At 39.0% G+C, this 14,966-nt stretch overlaps 1 protein-coding gene across 3 annotated transcripts in view; it reads right to left on the reverse strand.

Annotated features, from left to right (window-relative positions):
* Positions 1–2,255: 2,255 nt before the first annotated feature.
* Positions 2,256–14,966, reverse strand: part of TMOD2 (tropomodulin 2) — a 66,141-nt gene continuing 53,430 nt past the window's right edge. For 2 of the 3 annotated variants that reach the window (XM_033190107.1, XM_033190108.1), the window contains exons 9-10: positions 12,670–12,814; positions 2,256–10,177 (exon numbers count right to left, since the gene is read on the reverse strand). In XM_033190107.1, coding sequence (XP_033045998.1) covers positions 10,143–10,177; positions 12,670–12,814 — 180 coding nt within the window. In that variant the 3' untranslated portion in view covers positions 2,256–10,142. The remainder of the gene's footprint in view (positions 10,178–12,669; positions 12,815–14,966) is intronic. The other variant, XM_033190109.1, reaches the window with a different exon arrangement.

Here is a 14,966-nt window from a genome sequence, read left to right on the forward strand (position 1 = left end):
GGAATTCAAAAGTGAAGCCATCAGGTCTTGGGCTTTTCTTTACTGGCAGACTTTTTATTATGACTTCAATCTCGTTACTTGTTATTGGTCTGGTCACACTTTGGAGTTCTTCATGGTACAATCTTGATAGGTTTATGTGTCTAGGAATTTATTCATTTTCTCTAGGTTCCCAATTTATTTGCATATAGTTGCTCACAGTAGCCACTAATGATCCTTTGAATTTTTGTAGTATAAGTTGTAGTGTCTCCCTTTCCATTTCTGATTTTATTTATTTGGGTCTTCTTTTTTTTTTCTTAGTCTGGGTAATGGTTTGTCAATTTTCCTTATCTTTTCAAAACACCAACTTTTTGTTTCATTGATTTTTTATGTTATTTTCTTCATTTCAGTTTCATTTATTTGTGCTCTATCTTTATTATTTCTTTTCTTCTACTAATTTTGGGTTTGGCTTGCTCTTGCTTTTCTAGTCCTTTAAGATGCCTCATTACTTATTTGAAGTTTTTCTTCTTTTTTTGATGTAGACGCTATTAACTTCCTTCTTGGTACTGCTTTCACTGTATCCCATAGGTTTTGGTATGTTCCATTTCCATCATCATTTGTTTCATGAAATTTTTCAATTTTTCTGATTTCTTCATTTACCCACTGGTCGTTCAGGAGCATATTGTTTAATTTCCGTGTATCTGTATAGTTTCTAAAATTCCTCTTACTATTGATTTTTAGTTTTATTTCATTGTGGTCAGAGAAGATGCCTGATATTATCACAATTTTAAAAAATATATCAAGACTTGTTTTGTGACCTAACATCTATACCTGAAAATGATCCATATGCTGAGAAGAATGTGTATTCTGCAACTTAGATAAAATATTCTGTAAATACCTCTTAGGTCTATTTGGCCTATAGAGCAGATTAAGTCCAATGTTTCTTTGTTGATTTTCTCCCTGGAAGATGGGTCCAATGCTGAAAGTGAGGTGTTGAAGTCCCCAGCTATTATTGTATTGAGGTCTCTCTCTCTCTTTCTCTTTAGTTCTAACAATATTTGCTTTATATATCTGGGTGCTCCAGTATTGGGGGCACATGTATTTAAAATTGTTATATCCTCTTGCAGAATTGACCCCTTTATCATTATATAATGACCTTCTTTGTCTCTTCTTACAGTTTTCTCATGAACTCTATTTTGTCTGATATAAGTATAGTGACTTCTGTTCTTTTTTGGTTTCCATTAGCATGAAATATCTTTTTCCATCCCTTCATTTTCAGCCTATGTGTATCTTTAAAGGAAAAGTGTTACCTGTATGCAACAGATCAGTCAGCCTTTTTTAAAAATGTTATTCAGCCCAATAAAAAGATAGTATGTCTTTTTACTGGGGAGTTTAGTTCATTTATATTCAATGTTATTACTGCTAAGTAAGGACTTACTCCTGCCATTTTGTTGTTTTCTAGTTACTTTATGGTCTTCTCTTCCTTCTTTCCTTCATTCCTGTCTTCCTTTTAATGAAGGTGATTTTCTCTGGTGGCATGATTTAATTTATTGCTCCGTGTGTGTGTTTTTGTGTGTATCCACATTAAGCTTTTAATAAACTAAAACATCAAAGTCTTTCTCCACACAGATGGCAGTTAAGTTACATTCTCCTCATGCTATTTTTAAGTTGATTTTTAAAATTAACTACTCTATTCATTATAACCCAATAGGCTGAAAGGGAGAATCTTTTAAACAAAATAATTACTATAATTCTTTGTCCAAGAGAAAGTGTGAAACAGCAAATACAGAAATTAGACACTGGCTCTTTATGTTTCTCAGTTGAACCTTATCAGCCTAAACTGAAATCCAAAGGTCAAAGAGTTGGGACAGAGTTCAGCAGAAGGGTAGGAAGAACAGCTTTTCCTGTTTTTCCAGGGTCAAACCTTTACAACATAACTTCATCATTTTTAGTGTTCAGTATTACAAATTACCAGAAGGGCTTTAAAAATAATAATAATGTAAATCCAAAGTTAGTGTAAAAAATTCAGGGTAAAATAGTTAACCTGTTTGGGCTTTCTGTATTCATTCTAGTAAATTTTTAACTATTTAGCCAAATGTGTACATTTTTGTTTGATAACGAGTTATTTCTCTCTGTTATGGCTACTTGTAGTTGTCTTGTTTCTTCATAATAAAGGCATTTTATAGTTTTCTGCAGATGTGCTCATCTAATAACATGATGCCAACCATTTGTTTTAAAGAAACACTGTCTAAAAATTAGCCATATAAACCAGTCTTTACTTTTACTTCGAAAGGAAAGTTTATTAATTCCCAATGTTCTTTACATTTTCATTTGGAAATATCATTCCTGACAGAAATAGATACATTATATCTTTGAAAGCTAATTAATTAAAACAGTTTACATTTACCTTAGCATTAGGTCTGGCTGGCTAATTTCAAAGTATTAAAAATTGCACCTATTTGGGCCAACTAGGGTCCTGAATAATTATCCAGGGTAAAAGTATAATATTTCAAACTTTATACATTTTGCTTTGTCACACATTTACTTTCCACACAATGTTCAACTTCACATTTAAAAGGCAAATTAGTCTTTAATTCCCTAATGAATATAATAGTCTTGATTTGATTGAAGTTTCAAATGGAAAATAAAACTATGTGGAGTTTTCAGTAACTGCTTAGCCCAATAAATGTTGCCAATAGAAGTTTAAACACTTGTTTAAACAGTTTACAAAGTATTACTTCCTTTGTTATCTTCAAAACAACACAGACACACATAAAGTCACACATTACAGGCATCTGAACTGGTAAAATGTTACAGATTAGTGGCATGCAGATATTTTACATTTTTAAGTACAATGAAAAATGCTGCTTATTCATTTTCCTTGAAGAGATGAAAACAACTAAGCTAAAGGCTTAATTAAAATATAATTATTTCATGTATATAAGGGTTTTTGTTTTTAAACCAAAGTGGCAGAGATAAGAATTTTAGGTCAGAATAACTTATTTCTTAACTGAAGATTGTCACTGGCAACATTTGGTACTAAAATAACATTTCCTCAAAAAGCACATTTCCTATTGATCTCATTTCACCATATGGCCAATTCCTATCTACTCACAGTTAGATTACCCAAAGGAAGTTTTAAATCCTGGGTCAGCCTCTCTCAATTGCACGGTATACTTTTGATTGGCTTCTCTCTGTTTCCTAGTCAATACGTACACACACACACACACACACACACTTTAAATAAGAGCCTACAAAAAAATGCTGTGTTTACTGTGCTCAGTTTCTTTCTTTGCCTCCCCTCCTCTCCTTTCCCACTGGTTGAGGAGCAAGGTAGTATATATTTAATTTATTTACTTTTTTGAGATGGAGTTTTGCTCTTGTCACCCAGGTGCAGTGGTGTGATTTCGGCACACTACAACCTCCACCTCCTGGGTTCAAGCGATTTTCCTGCCTCAGCTTCCCCAGTAGCTGGAATTACAGGCTCTTGCCACCAGGCCCAGCTAATTTTTGTATTTTTAGTAGAGATGGGGTTTCACTGTGTTGGCCAGGCTGGTCTTGAACTCCTGACCTCAGGTGATCCACCTGCCTTGGCCTCCCAAAGTGCTGGATTACAGGCATGAGCCACTATGCCCAGCCTAAATAGTATATATTTTTAAGTATCCTTTCAGAAAAGGCCGCTCATCCAGAACTATTCTGAAGACAGTATAAGAACTGCTGAAGAGGAAGAAAAAACTGGCTGTGCAATAGTCAGACCTCCTCTGAACAAAGCCTCCCGGAGAAAAGCAGAGCTGCAGTGGAGGCATTACTCACCCATATTCAGAGGCAATGGAAACGATTTAGAATCATAGGCTTGTCAAGTATTGGAGCTGGAAGGGACCTTAGGGAGCACTGAATCCACTCACTTCATTTTACAGATGAAATGAAGACAAGATAGATGGGAGAGTCTTGCCCAAAGTCACATACAGCTAGCATCCAAATCAGTATTGTTTCCCAAAAATATCACATGGTGGCAAATGGAGCATAACTCTATGGGGCTGGACAACAGCTAAATTCAAGCAATATTTGTTCATTAAGCACCTACTATGTACAAGGCACCTTATGAGATGGTACTGAAGATACAAAGATGGATGAGACACAGTCCTGACTCCAAGGGCTTATGAAAGTCCTTGGAGGCCATGCTTTAACCTTTCTTAGCAGAAATATTACTGATCAGGGCTAAGGTTGCTGGTGATAACAAGGCAGCTGCTGCCCTGTAGAGCTGATCCCACAACAGGTGGCATTTTCTCCCCTTCACTATCTATCAGAACTAGTGCTTGTTACTCAGCTGTTAGGCATGAAAATTCTTGAAACCCTAGGGACACTCTTTTCTCCTAGGCCTCCAGTCATACCTGAAGTCTTAGCCTCTCCCACCTGCAGCAATGACAGGAGGGCAGTAGTGCTCCAGACCCTCCCCTCAATTCTCAACTGTTTGCTTTCTCCCTTGTGCCCAGCCTAGGCCCTCTGCAAGGATTCTGACAATTTCCCAAGGTGCTGTCAAAGTGACCCAGGAAAATGTCCTACCATATACATCACTGGTATCTAACTTCCACCACCCCATCAACCACCTCTCCCACCTCTATGAGGGAGCTGAAATAACTCCAGTCCCTGATGACACACCCAAGCCTCAATTACCCACACTCCAAAAGATGAGGAAGATGTAATGGTTGGTTAGAATAAAACCGATTCAAGAGGCAGTGGAAAATAGTGATTTGATAATAAAACTGATCTCTCACATTTGTACGGCGCTTTCCAGTTTATATAGTGTTTGTATCCAGTTATCTGGTTATATTCTTACCACAACTCTGTGAGGTAGTTAGTGAAGATATTATTCCCATTTTATAGCTGAAGAACCTTAGGCTTGAGAGACCAAGTAGTTTGCCCAAAGTTACCCAGCTAAGGAAGTGTGGAGCCAAGTGTCCATGTTTCTTGACTCCAAATCCAGTGCTCTTCCCCCTATATAGTCTATAATTGGCAGGCAATTGAATGAATTGCCCATGATCATATACCTGCTAAGTGTTGGTGATGGGATTAGGATTCAGTCTCCAAATCTGTTAGTACGGTGCCCCTTCACCATACCAACTAGCTGGGCCAATGTGCTCAGAATCACTACCATGGAAAAGATCAGAAGAAAATCTAGTTAGTTAATTACTCTTTTCTGTGTCTAGGTAGTCAGCTCTCTCCTTCAGCCTCCCCCAAGTCAACAATGTATCCCAACTGGCAAAGCCTCTAAAACATGTACTGTTCCTAGAACAGAACCCAGAGTCAGGTTATAAATTTAAATTTGCAACTCCTCTTCCATTGGTCTACTGATTATTCAGTCATTGCTATTACAGACAAATGGGAAAGAGGTAAGCAGAGCAAATCTCAGTTCTGCCATTAAACAAATGTAAACCTTTAATTTCCATCCTCCTTCCCCACCTCGGTCAGCAATTTGACTTCTTAACTTCTGAACTACAAAGTAAAATCCAATCTGATCTAGTGTTGGGGAGTAGGAAAGCAGTGAATAATATCCCTGAAGTTCTTGGTGCTTTTCTCTGGCCAGTATATCGCAACAGGAGGCCCTATCGTGTGATTTTCATCCAGTGGGCTCAGCTGGATGCTTCCAAGCACTCTCACACCTTTCCTTTGTGTGCGTCTCAGTACGTTAGCTTTAGGATTGGTTGAGTAGCAGGGATATTTGAGATGAAAGCAATAAAGAGAGGTAAAGGGAAGTTGCAAGTGGAAGGTAGAGCTAGGACCTTTCCTCTTAGTTCTCTGCTCATTAAAATGAAAACAGCTATTATTGCATCATTAGTGGAAGAGGGGAAGGAAGCTTCAGGATCATGACTTAAAACCTGACTCCAGAAACAGTTCTACCGAATACAGGTAACAGCACAGAACTTAGTGTTCTCAACTTCCTGCCCTCTGCCCTTTCTTGCTGATGCTATAAATACTTGAATTAAATATGGGATCTTCTTTGTAAAAAAGGCACTCAATCTACTCCCCAATCCCAGAAAGACATATAAAATTATATTAGTCCAGAATTTTTATGCTTCCTCTGTCTCCTTCGTAGTGCCTAAGAGAGGGCTGAGTACATCATATCTGTAATATCTGGAAATAGCTGCACATGTTTGTAAATTCCAAAGGGCTATCTTACACTTAAAGCATGCTGATGCTTAACATTGGTTTTAAGAGTTTTCAGTTTGAGCATCTGAAATATTCTCATGGCAGCTATACGGAAGACATTGGTTTCCCTAATGCTGGTGCCCTGTCAGGGGCCATGTTTCTGTTGGAAGAGAAGCACCTGTTCTTTGGGTTGGTGTGCCAGTCTCCCCTTAGGGAAATTGGTTTGAGGAGTACGGGCACTGGGATGATTTCTGAGTTTTTAAATAAATGGACTTTTATTGTAAAATGAACTGCATGCCCCTCCAGGTTGGTAATCTTCTAACCTGGGCCTGCAGCAACTTGGACAGGGACAAGGGAAGCAGGGCTGGGAGACGGCGTCTCCCTCCAATCAATTTTCCAGATGAAGCCAAATACCTCATTACGGTATTTGATGATCTTTATGTACAAAATATTTATATACAATGAGCCCTACAAAGATGGAAGAAAGGGGCTTAATCATGTTGATGAGGACGGAATGTTAAATACATTAGGCAAATGGATAGATTTGGTGCTAAAACAACTAAATGATTTCTAGGCTTCTAATATTTATTTCCTAAGAGTCATCTTCTACATAGCTATAAAATGTGGTGGTTGGTAACATAAACTGCAAACTCTAGGGAGTAATTTCATATTTAACCTGGGCCTGCAGCAATTCTAAAAAGGACGAGGGAAGAGGACTGGGGAGAGAGCATCTCCCTTCAATCAGTTGTCCAGATGTAGCCAAATACCTAGTTAGATATCTGACAGTACACATGCACATACACACACGACACTTATTTACATTATACCCTCCAAAGATGAAAGAAACTAAGTCATTTAATCATGCTGATGAGGATGAAAAGAGCTTCCAGTTATACATGATAAGCAGATGGGGAGCTGCAGTGCTGAACTAATCATGTGATTTCTAGACTTCTAAGGTTTACCTCCTAAACGTCATCTAGATATGCCGTAATAGATGTTGGTGATATGAGCCCACAAGTCCAGGTGAATGATTTTACACTTAAAGTGGACCTGCACAACTCTAAAAGGGGGAGGGAGATAGGCCTGGGGAGAAGTTATCTCCCTTCAATCAGTTATCCAAATATTGCCAAATATCTCAACGCAGTATCTGGCAAAACAAATATATAGAAAAAAATTTTATATACATCATGCCCCATCACAATGGATAGCAAAGGATTAACTGTGCCCATGATGATGAAAGAGCTACCATTTCCACACACTTTGGGCAGAGAGAGGGATGAAGTCCTAGGCTAATTAAATGATGGATAGGCTCCTCAAGTGTATGTTTTTCTAAGGGTTATCGTCAATATGTGCATACTCATGGAAATGCCACCTTTCAAGCCACTTTAAAAACACAGATAATAATAAAACAAACTGATTAGTAATTAACATTTGATTTCATAGACTCTGTTGCATGCGACCCAACTATTTTATAAGCTAAAAACAGTGCTATATTTTTGATAATTTCCCATTATCTTGCTTTAATACTATCAATAACTGCTTGTATAAAAGAAACAGCCATGGTTGAACTCTGGTTTTTTTTTTTTCTTGCTTTCTGCCAGAGTTTGCCAACAACTGCTTTAGCCCCCAGTTCACAGCACTGTGGGGCTGCAAGGAATGCTCTATAGGGTCCGGGATTTTAAGAGTCAAGGCAAGAAAGAGAGTGAGAAAAAAAAAAAAAGAAGAAGGCTTACTTGGAGAGGGAGGTCAGGGACTGAACACTTAAATAGGTTTGTAACAAATCCAAAGAGGAGAAAAGACACCTAAGAGAAATGTTCTTCCCTTTGGCAACATGGTAAGCAAAACGTATGCATAAAAAAATTTGTAATTTCACACAGTGGTGTGCTGATGAATGCTTATTAACCAGCAATCTAGAGGGGGAGAAAGCCCCAGTTTCTTACATATTGCTAATTTCTGTGATGTAAATATTTCTACCATGGCCAATTTCAAGCCATTGTAGTAACAAGAAGTAGTGAACATGGAGTTGAGAAGATATGTTCAGTAGCATACTATTAGGTAGTATTTCTACATACATACCTACTAGATGTAAATAATCTTAAGAGATTAGAAAATAGTAAAATGTAAGATTTTTGAGTATAGTATTTGTTACTTTTGTCCTTAATATAATTCATTCAATTGTAAGTACACATCATTTCATTTTAAATAATGGCTGTATTGAACAACCAGTTTGTAAAATTCTTGAAAATATAACAATTGGCAAGCCTGTACAAATTGACTCCAACACATCACACCTAAATGGGTGAAAGGGAAAAAATGGGTGAAAGGAAAAATCAGACTGAAAACCATGAAACAGTATTTACTATGTTTTTAAAATAGATAAGGAGATGAAGCCATAAACTAATTAAAGGACTTTTAGGGCCAAAGGTGTTAGAATATTCTGCTTATTGTGCTCTCAAAAATTAAAAAAATTTCAAGAAAATGAGATATTTCAAAGGACTTCAGAGACACAGATGTGGGTACTTATAATACAGGTAAATGTCCAACTTTACAAGGGCTATCTTAAACAGATTCCATGTGTTTTACAAGCTAAATAGAATAACAGAATAATATATTAATCATTTTCCTATTCACTTGTTTTATTGCTACCAGGCAACTAAGGAACACTCGGTTACAGTTTACAGAGAAAAGAAGAGAAAAAGGACAATGAATTGGAAGAAAGGGAGGGGAGAAAGGAGGAATAGAGGGTGAGTTGCCTTGGGCAGTGTCAGAATGTCACCAATCACAACCTCAGGCACTGACAGTTATCAGAGTGGTGCACTTGAGCCAAAGGCTCTAGTCACCTGCTTCTTTAGTTTAGCACTGCATTTTTACACCACTACATCAAAAGATTAATGCACACTGCAATGCAACCATTTCAGCTGTACTTTCAAAGGCTTTGTCCTTGAGATGACACGCATCTGGATAAATGATAATTCACATTTTTCTCCTGACATTCACAAATGTCTGGATGGATCATGTACTGCGGACAGAAGTCTAGATAATTAACCTGAATGTTCATCTTTCATCCTGTGATCTTGTTACACTAAAGACAAAGCAATAAATGCTTCTAAAATTTGCCCAAAAATGCAATCATGTGCATCAGACAGCCTTGATTAAGATACAATATTATTGTTTTATTCAGGAATGTACTGTTTTAAAAGCTTCTCTCTTACTAACATTTAGAAAATTTCTATCATGTTTGAAAAACTTTAAAACAGCTTTGTAAATAGTTATCCTTTAAAGTCATGTTAAAGATTCAATTTATGTTGAATAGTCAGTAAAAGTAGGTGTGCTAATTCATTTTGCTACCTGTGAGTCTGGCTTGAAGCTACCTTTGTGGGTTAATAAATAGACTTCTTTGCTAATACTGTTGTAAAGTGTCATAATGTTGTCTTGCTTTATGAAGATGACACTACTGATCTCCAATCAACAGGGCATGTGCATTTACTGATTTTTCTGGAACGAAGACAGAATTTGTGGTAAATTGGTCACATTTTCACACGCAGTGAAAGATTGGCAATACTAACGTCTTATGTGGTCAGCAGAACACTTCTGATATATTTAGCCTAACTCAAAGCTATGCATGTAAACAGAGATAGGCCTCTATCATAATCACAATTACAAACACATATTATACACTAAATTCCTTTCAATGATTAAAAAAAAAAAGTTCATGTAAGAAAGCAAGACAACCCAATCAGAAAGTGGTTAAATTCATTTTCCATGTCGTCACTCTCTAAAATCTGCATCAGTCCATTTGTCAAGTTGCCAGAAGTGCCCATGAGCAAATAAAACAATTGTATATATTACAAAATCCAAGATAAATAAGTAGTGCTAAAAAAGAATAACAATTAAATTATTAGTTATGTGGTTAACGGAAATGAACAAACTTTGATAAAATGGTCCTGATGGGGAAGAAGAAGAGTATTTGTTTTTCAATGGCCACACCACAGTGAAACTTCACTCCTCCCTGAGGAAGTTTACCTTCTGTCTGCTTCAACTCTCTTCTTACGAACTAGGTAAGAAAGAAAGGAACAAAAAGACAAATTGAAGGGATATTTCTTAAATTCCAGATAAACAGCATTAATCACATAAGATGACAATCTCACACGCTTGAGGATATAGTTATCTTACATTTTAATACTCAACCATGACAATCAATGGAAATGATAAAATAATCCAGTGTCTGGTGGAATTTACATTGAAATACAGGTATGTCTGATAGTTGGGTACTCGAGTGTTAGAACGTTCACAATTCTATGGGGTAGAAATTCCAGAAGAGACCTGTGAAACCACGCACTTTGACTACTTTCATGGCCGTTTAGCCATGGCACTAGCAACTCTGTCACCAACTGGCTTTAACTAACTCTTCACAATCTTTTAATGTTGATTATGGGTTGAAGTCTGGAAGGAGCTGCAAATAGTTCAAAGTTTCTAAAACTCTTCTAAATAAAAACTCTTAAATATCAACCTACAGGAAGGTATGATTCAGTTGGCAAGCAAACTCAGAGATTAATGTTCTATATACCTGATGTTTAGGATCGAAGAAGTTGCCCAGACTGCCTGTTTTCCAGTTTCTGCAACCCTCTTCTTTCACCTTTCACTTTCTCAACTGCAGGCTCTCTAGGTCACTGAGAAGAGGGCTATTGAACCTTCTTGGATTTGGTAAAAATGTGCCCTGGCTGTGGTCTTGCTCTAACTCTCAATAGCCTATCTCCGGCCTAGGCTCTTGCCCACAGGTGCTGCTGCTTGGACGTAGGCTGCCCTATTTTCTTTAGACCTCTCATTTTGCCTGTTTTCCTTTGGTCTCTATGTTGTTTGGTTGTGGACCCAATGTGCTTTTCCTAGGTGTCTTCTTTTTTTTTTTTTTTTTTTTTTTTTTTTTTTTTTTTGAGGCAGAGTCTCGCTCTGTCTCCCGGACTGGAGTGCAGTGGCCGGATCTCAGCTCACTGCAAGCTTCCGCCTTCCGGGTTTACGCCATTCTCCTGCCTCAGCCTCCCCAGTGGCTGGGACTACAGGCGCCCGCCACCTCGCCCGGCTAGTTTTTGTATTTTTAGTAGAGACGGGGTTTCACCGTGTTAGCCAGGATGGTCTTGATCTCCTGACCTCGTGATCCACCCGTCTCGGCCTCCCAAAGTGCTGGGATTACAGGCTTGAGCCACAGCGCCCGGCCCTAGGTGTCTTCTGACTGCTGCTTCCACTCTTCCCCAAATCCCTATTTGCCTGTCTGCCCCTTGGCCTCACTCTGTGTACCCCCCAGGTAAGTACCATCACATGTCCAGCCAGCCTCCTGATGCCACACACTGCACCTTGCCTAGGCCTCAGGGTCTTGGCAAAGCCTGTCTGGGCAAGGAATTGTATACTAACCTTTATTTGCCCCTTCTTGTTCTAACCTTTAGCTTCTATCTTGCTCACTATCTGAGTCCTCCTTGAGGCCAGCACTGTACCTGGTGGAACGCCTTGCCTAGTTCCTCCACCCAAGATCTGGCATTCTGTCCCTGAACCTCAAACTGGGGATTGAAGCCTGCTGTTGACTGACTGACTGCTTGCCAAATGGATGTCTCCTCCTAGATGTCCTTTTGAAAGGCTGCTCCAGGTGGCTGGGATATCCTCAGACCAAGTTTTCCCAGTTCCATTCCTCTTTGCTATGGTTGATCAGGATATGCCCCACCCCTAACAGAAGAAATGCCAGGGATCCTCAGCAACAAGTGGCCACAGGAAAACCTGAAGGGGCTAACTGAAAAGGCGACTTGTGAGTTTAAACTTCATAATGAAGCTCCATGTTTATATCACATGTAAAGTGCCGAAGTATCAGACATATCCATATTTAGAACTAAGTACCAAAGCAGTCAGAAGTCAAACATAATTGGGTATCTGGTGCAGGTAACAACAGAAGGTGATTACATGTAAGTAAAAGAGAAGCAAATACACAAAAGAAATCAAGCAAAAATCAAAGGCTACCTGGAAAATAGAACAAACTTCTTTTTTGAGAAAATGCTATGATGTAACTTAAACACTGCGAGGACCACAAAGACTCCTATGACCATGTATTATAATAATGTGTCTTGGCCGGGCGCGGTGGCTCAAGCCTGTAATCCCAGCACTTTGGGAGGCTGAGACGGGCGGATCACGAGGTCAGGAGATCGAGACCATCCTGGCTAACACGGTGAAACCCCGTCTCTACTAAAAAAAAAAAAAACTAGCCGGGCGAGGTGGTGGGCGCCTGTAGTCCCAGCTACTCGGGAGGCTGAGGCAGGAGAATGGCGTAAACCCGGGAGGCGGAGCTTGCAGTGAGTTGAGATCTGGCCACTGCACTCCAGCCTGGGCGACAGAGCGAGACTCCGTCACAACAACAACAACAAAAAATAATAATAATGTGTCTTATATGAAGAAGTGAGTGACATCAGAGGCCAATGGATTGGTATCTGTAAGATGTTGCATCTGAAGTGGAGAAGTGAATGCTCATGCTCTTCTAATTGTTAATAGCACATATTATGGCTGAATTACCCAGGTCATTATTCTTTGTGATGGCAGCTGCCACCCTTGTTCGTGGCCCTTGCTTGGTAAACTGGTATCCAAACTTGAGGATCCTTGAATTCTCCTCCAGCATCTGGGCAATTTCCATCTCTACAGCTGTTCCCAACTGCTGCCTCTGGTTGCAGGTGCAGACACACGCACAGGATGACCAAGAAGAAAGAGGAAATAGTTACTTGCACAGGAAAAAGACAAGGCTACTTGCTAGACAAAAAGGCAAAGAGGCAAAGGTCTCAAATTGAAAGGTACAGAGTCACTTGAGATGTTTTCTCTCATAATCATTTGAATCCTGCTCCCTATCTAGAAGCAAAATCCAACAGATAGCTGAGTTCGCTGGTGTCCTATAGCTGAAAAAAACTAAGCAAATTGTTTATGAAGGAAAGGATAATTCCAGAATTAAAATGAAAGCAAAACTAATATTTGGTGTTTTGAATTCATCCCAGTATCTGTGGTTTAAACAAAGGGTGTTTTAAAAATAATGAAACTATTTTGTAGCAGCCAATCCAATTACCAAATTTTTATTTTTATTTTTTACTTTTCACCTAGGGAATTCTTGTTTACTTATTGTGGTAAAATATACAAAAATTTTGCCATTTTAAACTGCACAATTCAGTGACATATAGTACAATCACAATATTGTACAACCACTACCATTATTCATTTCTAATACTTTTTCTTCTTTTTTATAAAATGTTTTTATTTTTGACTTTTGTGGATACACAGGTATATTATATTTATGGGGTACATAAGATATTCTGACGCAGGCATATAATGCATAATAATCACAAGAGGGTAAATGGGGTATCCATCACTTCAAGCATTTATCCTTTCTTTGTGTTACAATCAATCTAATTCTACTTTTTCATTTTAAAATGCATAAGTTATTGTTGATTATAGTCACTCTGTTGTCACTGTTGTGCACAAATTATATTTGTGCTATCAAATATAATTTTTTAATTCTGGGATCCATATCCAAAAATAATTAAAGATCTCATCCTATGGGCTGTTGTCTCTCAGCAGAATCTCATTAGGTGTTTCTGAGCAGCTTTATTGTGGTTTGAACCATGTACACTTTTGGATGAATCAGCAAACTCTGAAGGCGGGCTACAAAAAAAGTCTCCAACTTGTTTAAGTTTGTGGGAAAAGGTCTTTATTTTTTTTTGAGACGGAGTCTCCCATGTCGCCTAGGCTGGAGTGCAGTGGTGCCATCTCGGCTCACTGCAAGCTCCACCTCCTGGGTTCACACCATTCTCCTGCCTCAGCCTCCTGAGTAGCTGGGACCACAGGCGCCCGCCACCACGCCCGGTTAATTTTTTTGTATTTTTAGTAGAGACGGGGTTTCACCATGTTAGGATGGTCTCGATCTCCTGACCTCGTGATCCACCCGCCTCGGTCTCCCAAAGTGCTGGGATTACAGGTGTGAGCCACCGCGCCCAGCAGGGAAAAGGGATTTTTATTTGAGACATAAACTAATGAAAAAATAAAAAAGAGGGTTTTTTTTTTCTTTTTTTCTTTTTTTTAATAGGGAGGTCAGGCACTGTGGCTCCCGCCTGTAATCCCAGCACTTTGGGAGGTCGAGGCAGATGGATCACTTGAGGTTAGGAGTTCGAGACCAGCTGGGGCAACATGGTGAAAGCCCGTTTCTACTAAAAATACAAAAAATTTGCTGGGCATGGTGGCACGCACCTGTAGTCCCAGCTATTTAGAAGGCTGAGGTAAGAGAATCTGGAATCTAGGAGGCGGAAGTTACAGTAGGCCGAGATTGTGCCACTGCACTCCAGCCTGGGTGACAGAGTGAGACCTTGTCTCAAAAAAACAAAAACAAATAGGGGCATGTAAATATGGGAATTTAAAATTTAAGGGACAGTAATTTTTTCATAACAGTCATTACATTTCAAAAAATAAGGCTGGGTGCAGCGGCTCATGCCTGTAATCCCAGCACTCTGGAAGGCTGATATGGGCAGATCATGAGGTCAGGTGTTTGAAACCAGCCTGGCCAACATGGCAAAACCTTGTCTCTACTAAAAGTACAAAAACTAGCTGGGTGTGGTGGCAGGCGCCTGTAGTCCCAGCTACTCAGGAGGCTGAGGCAAGAGAATCGCTTGAACCCGGGAGGCAGAGGTTGCAGTGAGCTGAGATTGTGCCACCGCATTCCAGCCTGGGTGACAGAGTAGACTCCGTTTCAAAAAAAAAAAAAAGTACAAATTACCTAAATTGCTTTGGAAATTTAAATTGCATTGGAAAATGCAAATTAAAATGTATATAAAATA

The sequence above is a fragment of the Trachypithecus francoisi genome, unplaced genomic scaffold, assembly GCF_009764315.1.
Source record: "Trachypithecus francoisi isolate TF-2019V2 unplaced genomic scaffold, Tfra_2.0 Lachesis_group3, whole genome shotgun sequence".
Taxonomy (NCBI): domain Eukaryota; kingdom Metazoa; phylum Chordata; class Mammalia; order Primates; family Cercopithecidae; genus Trachypithecus; species Trachypithecus francoisi.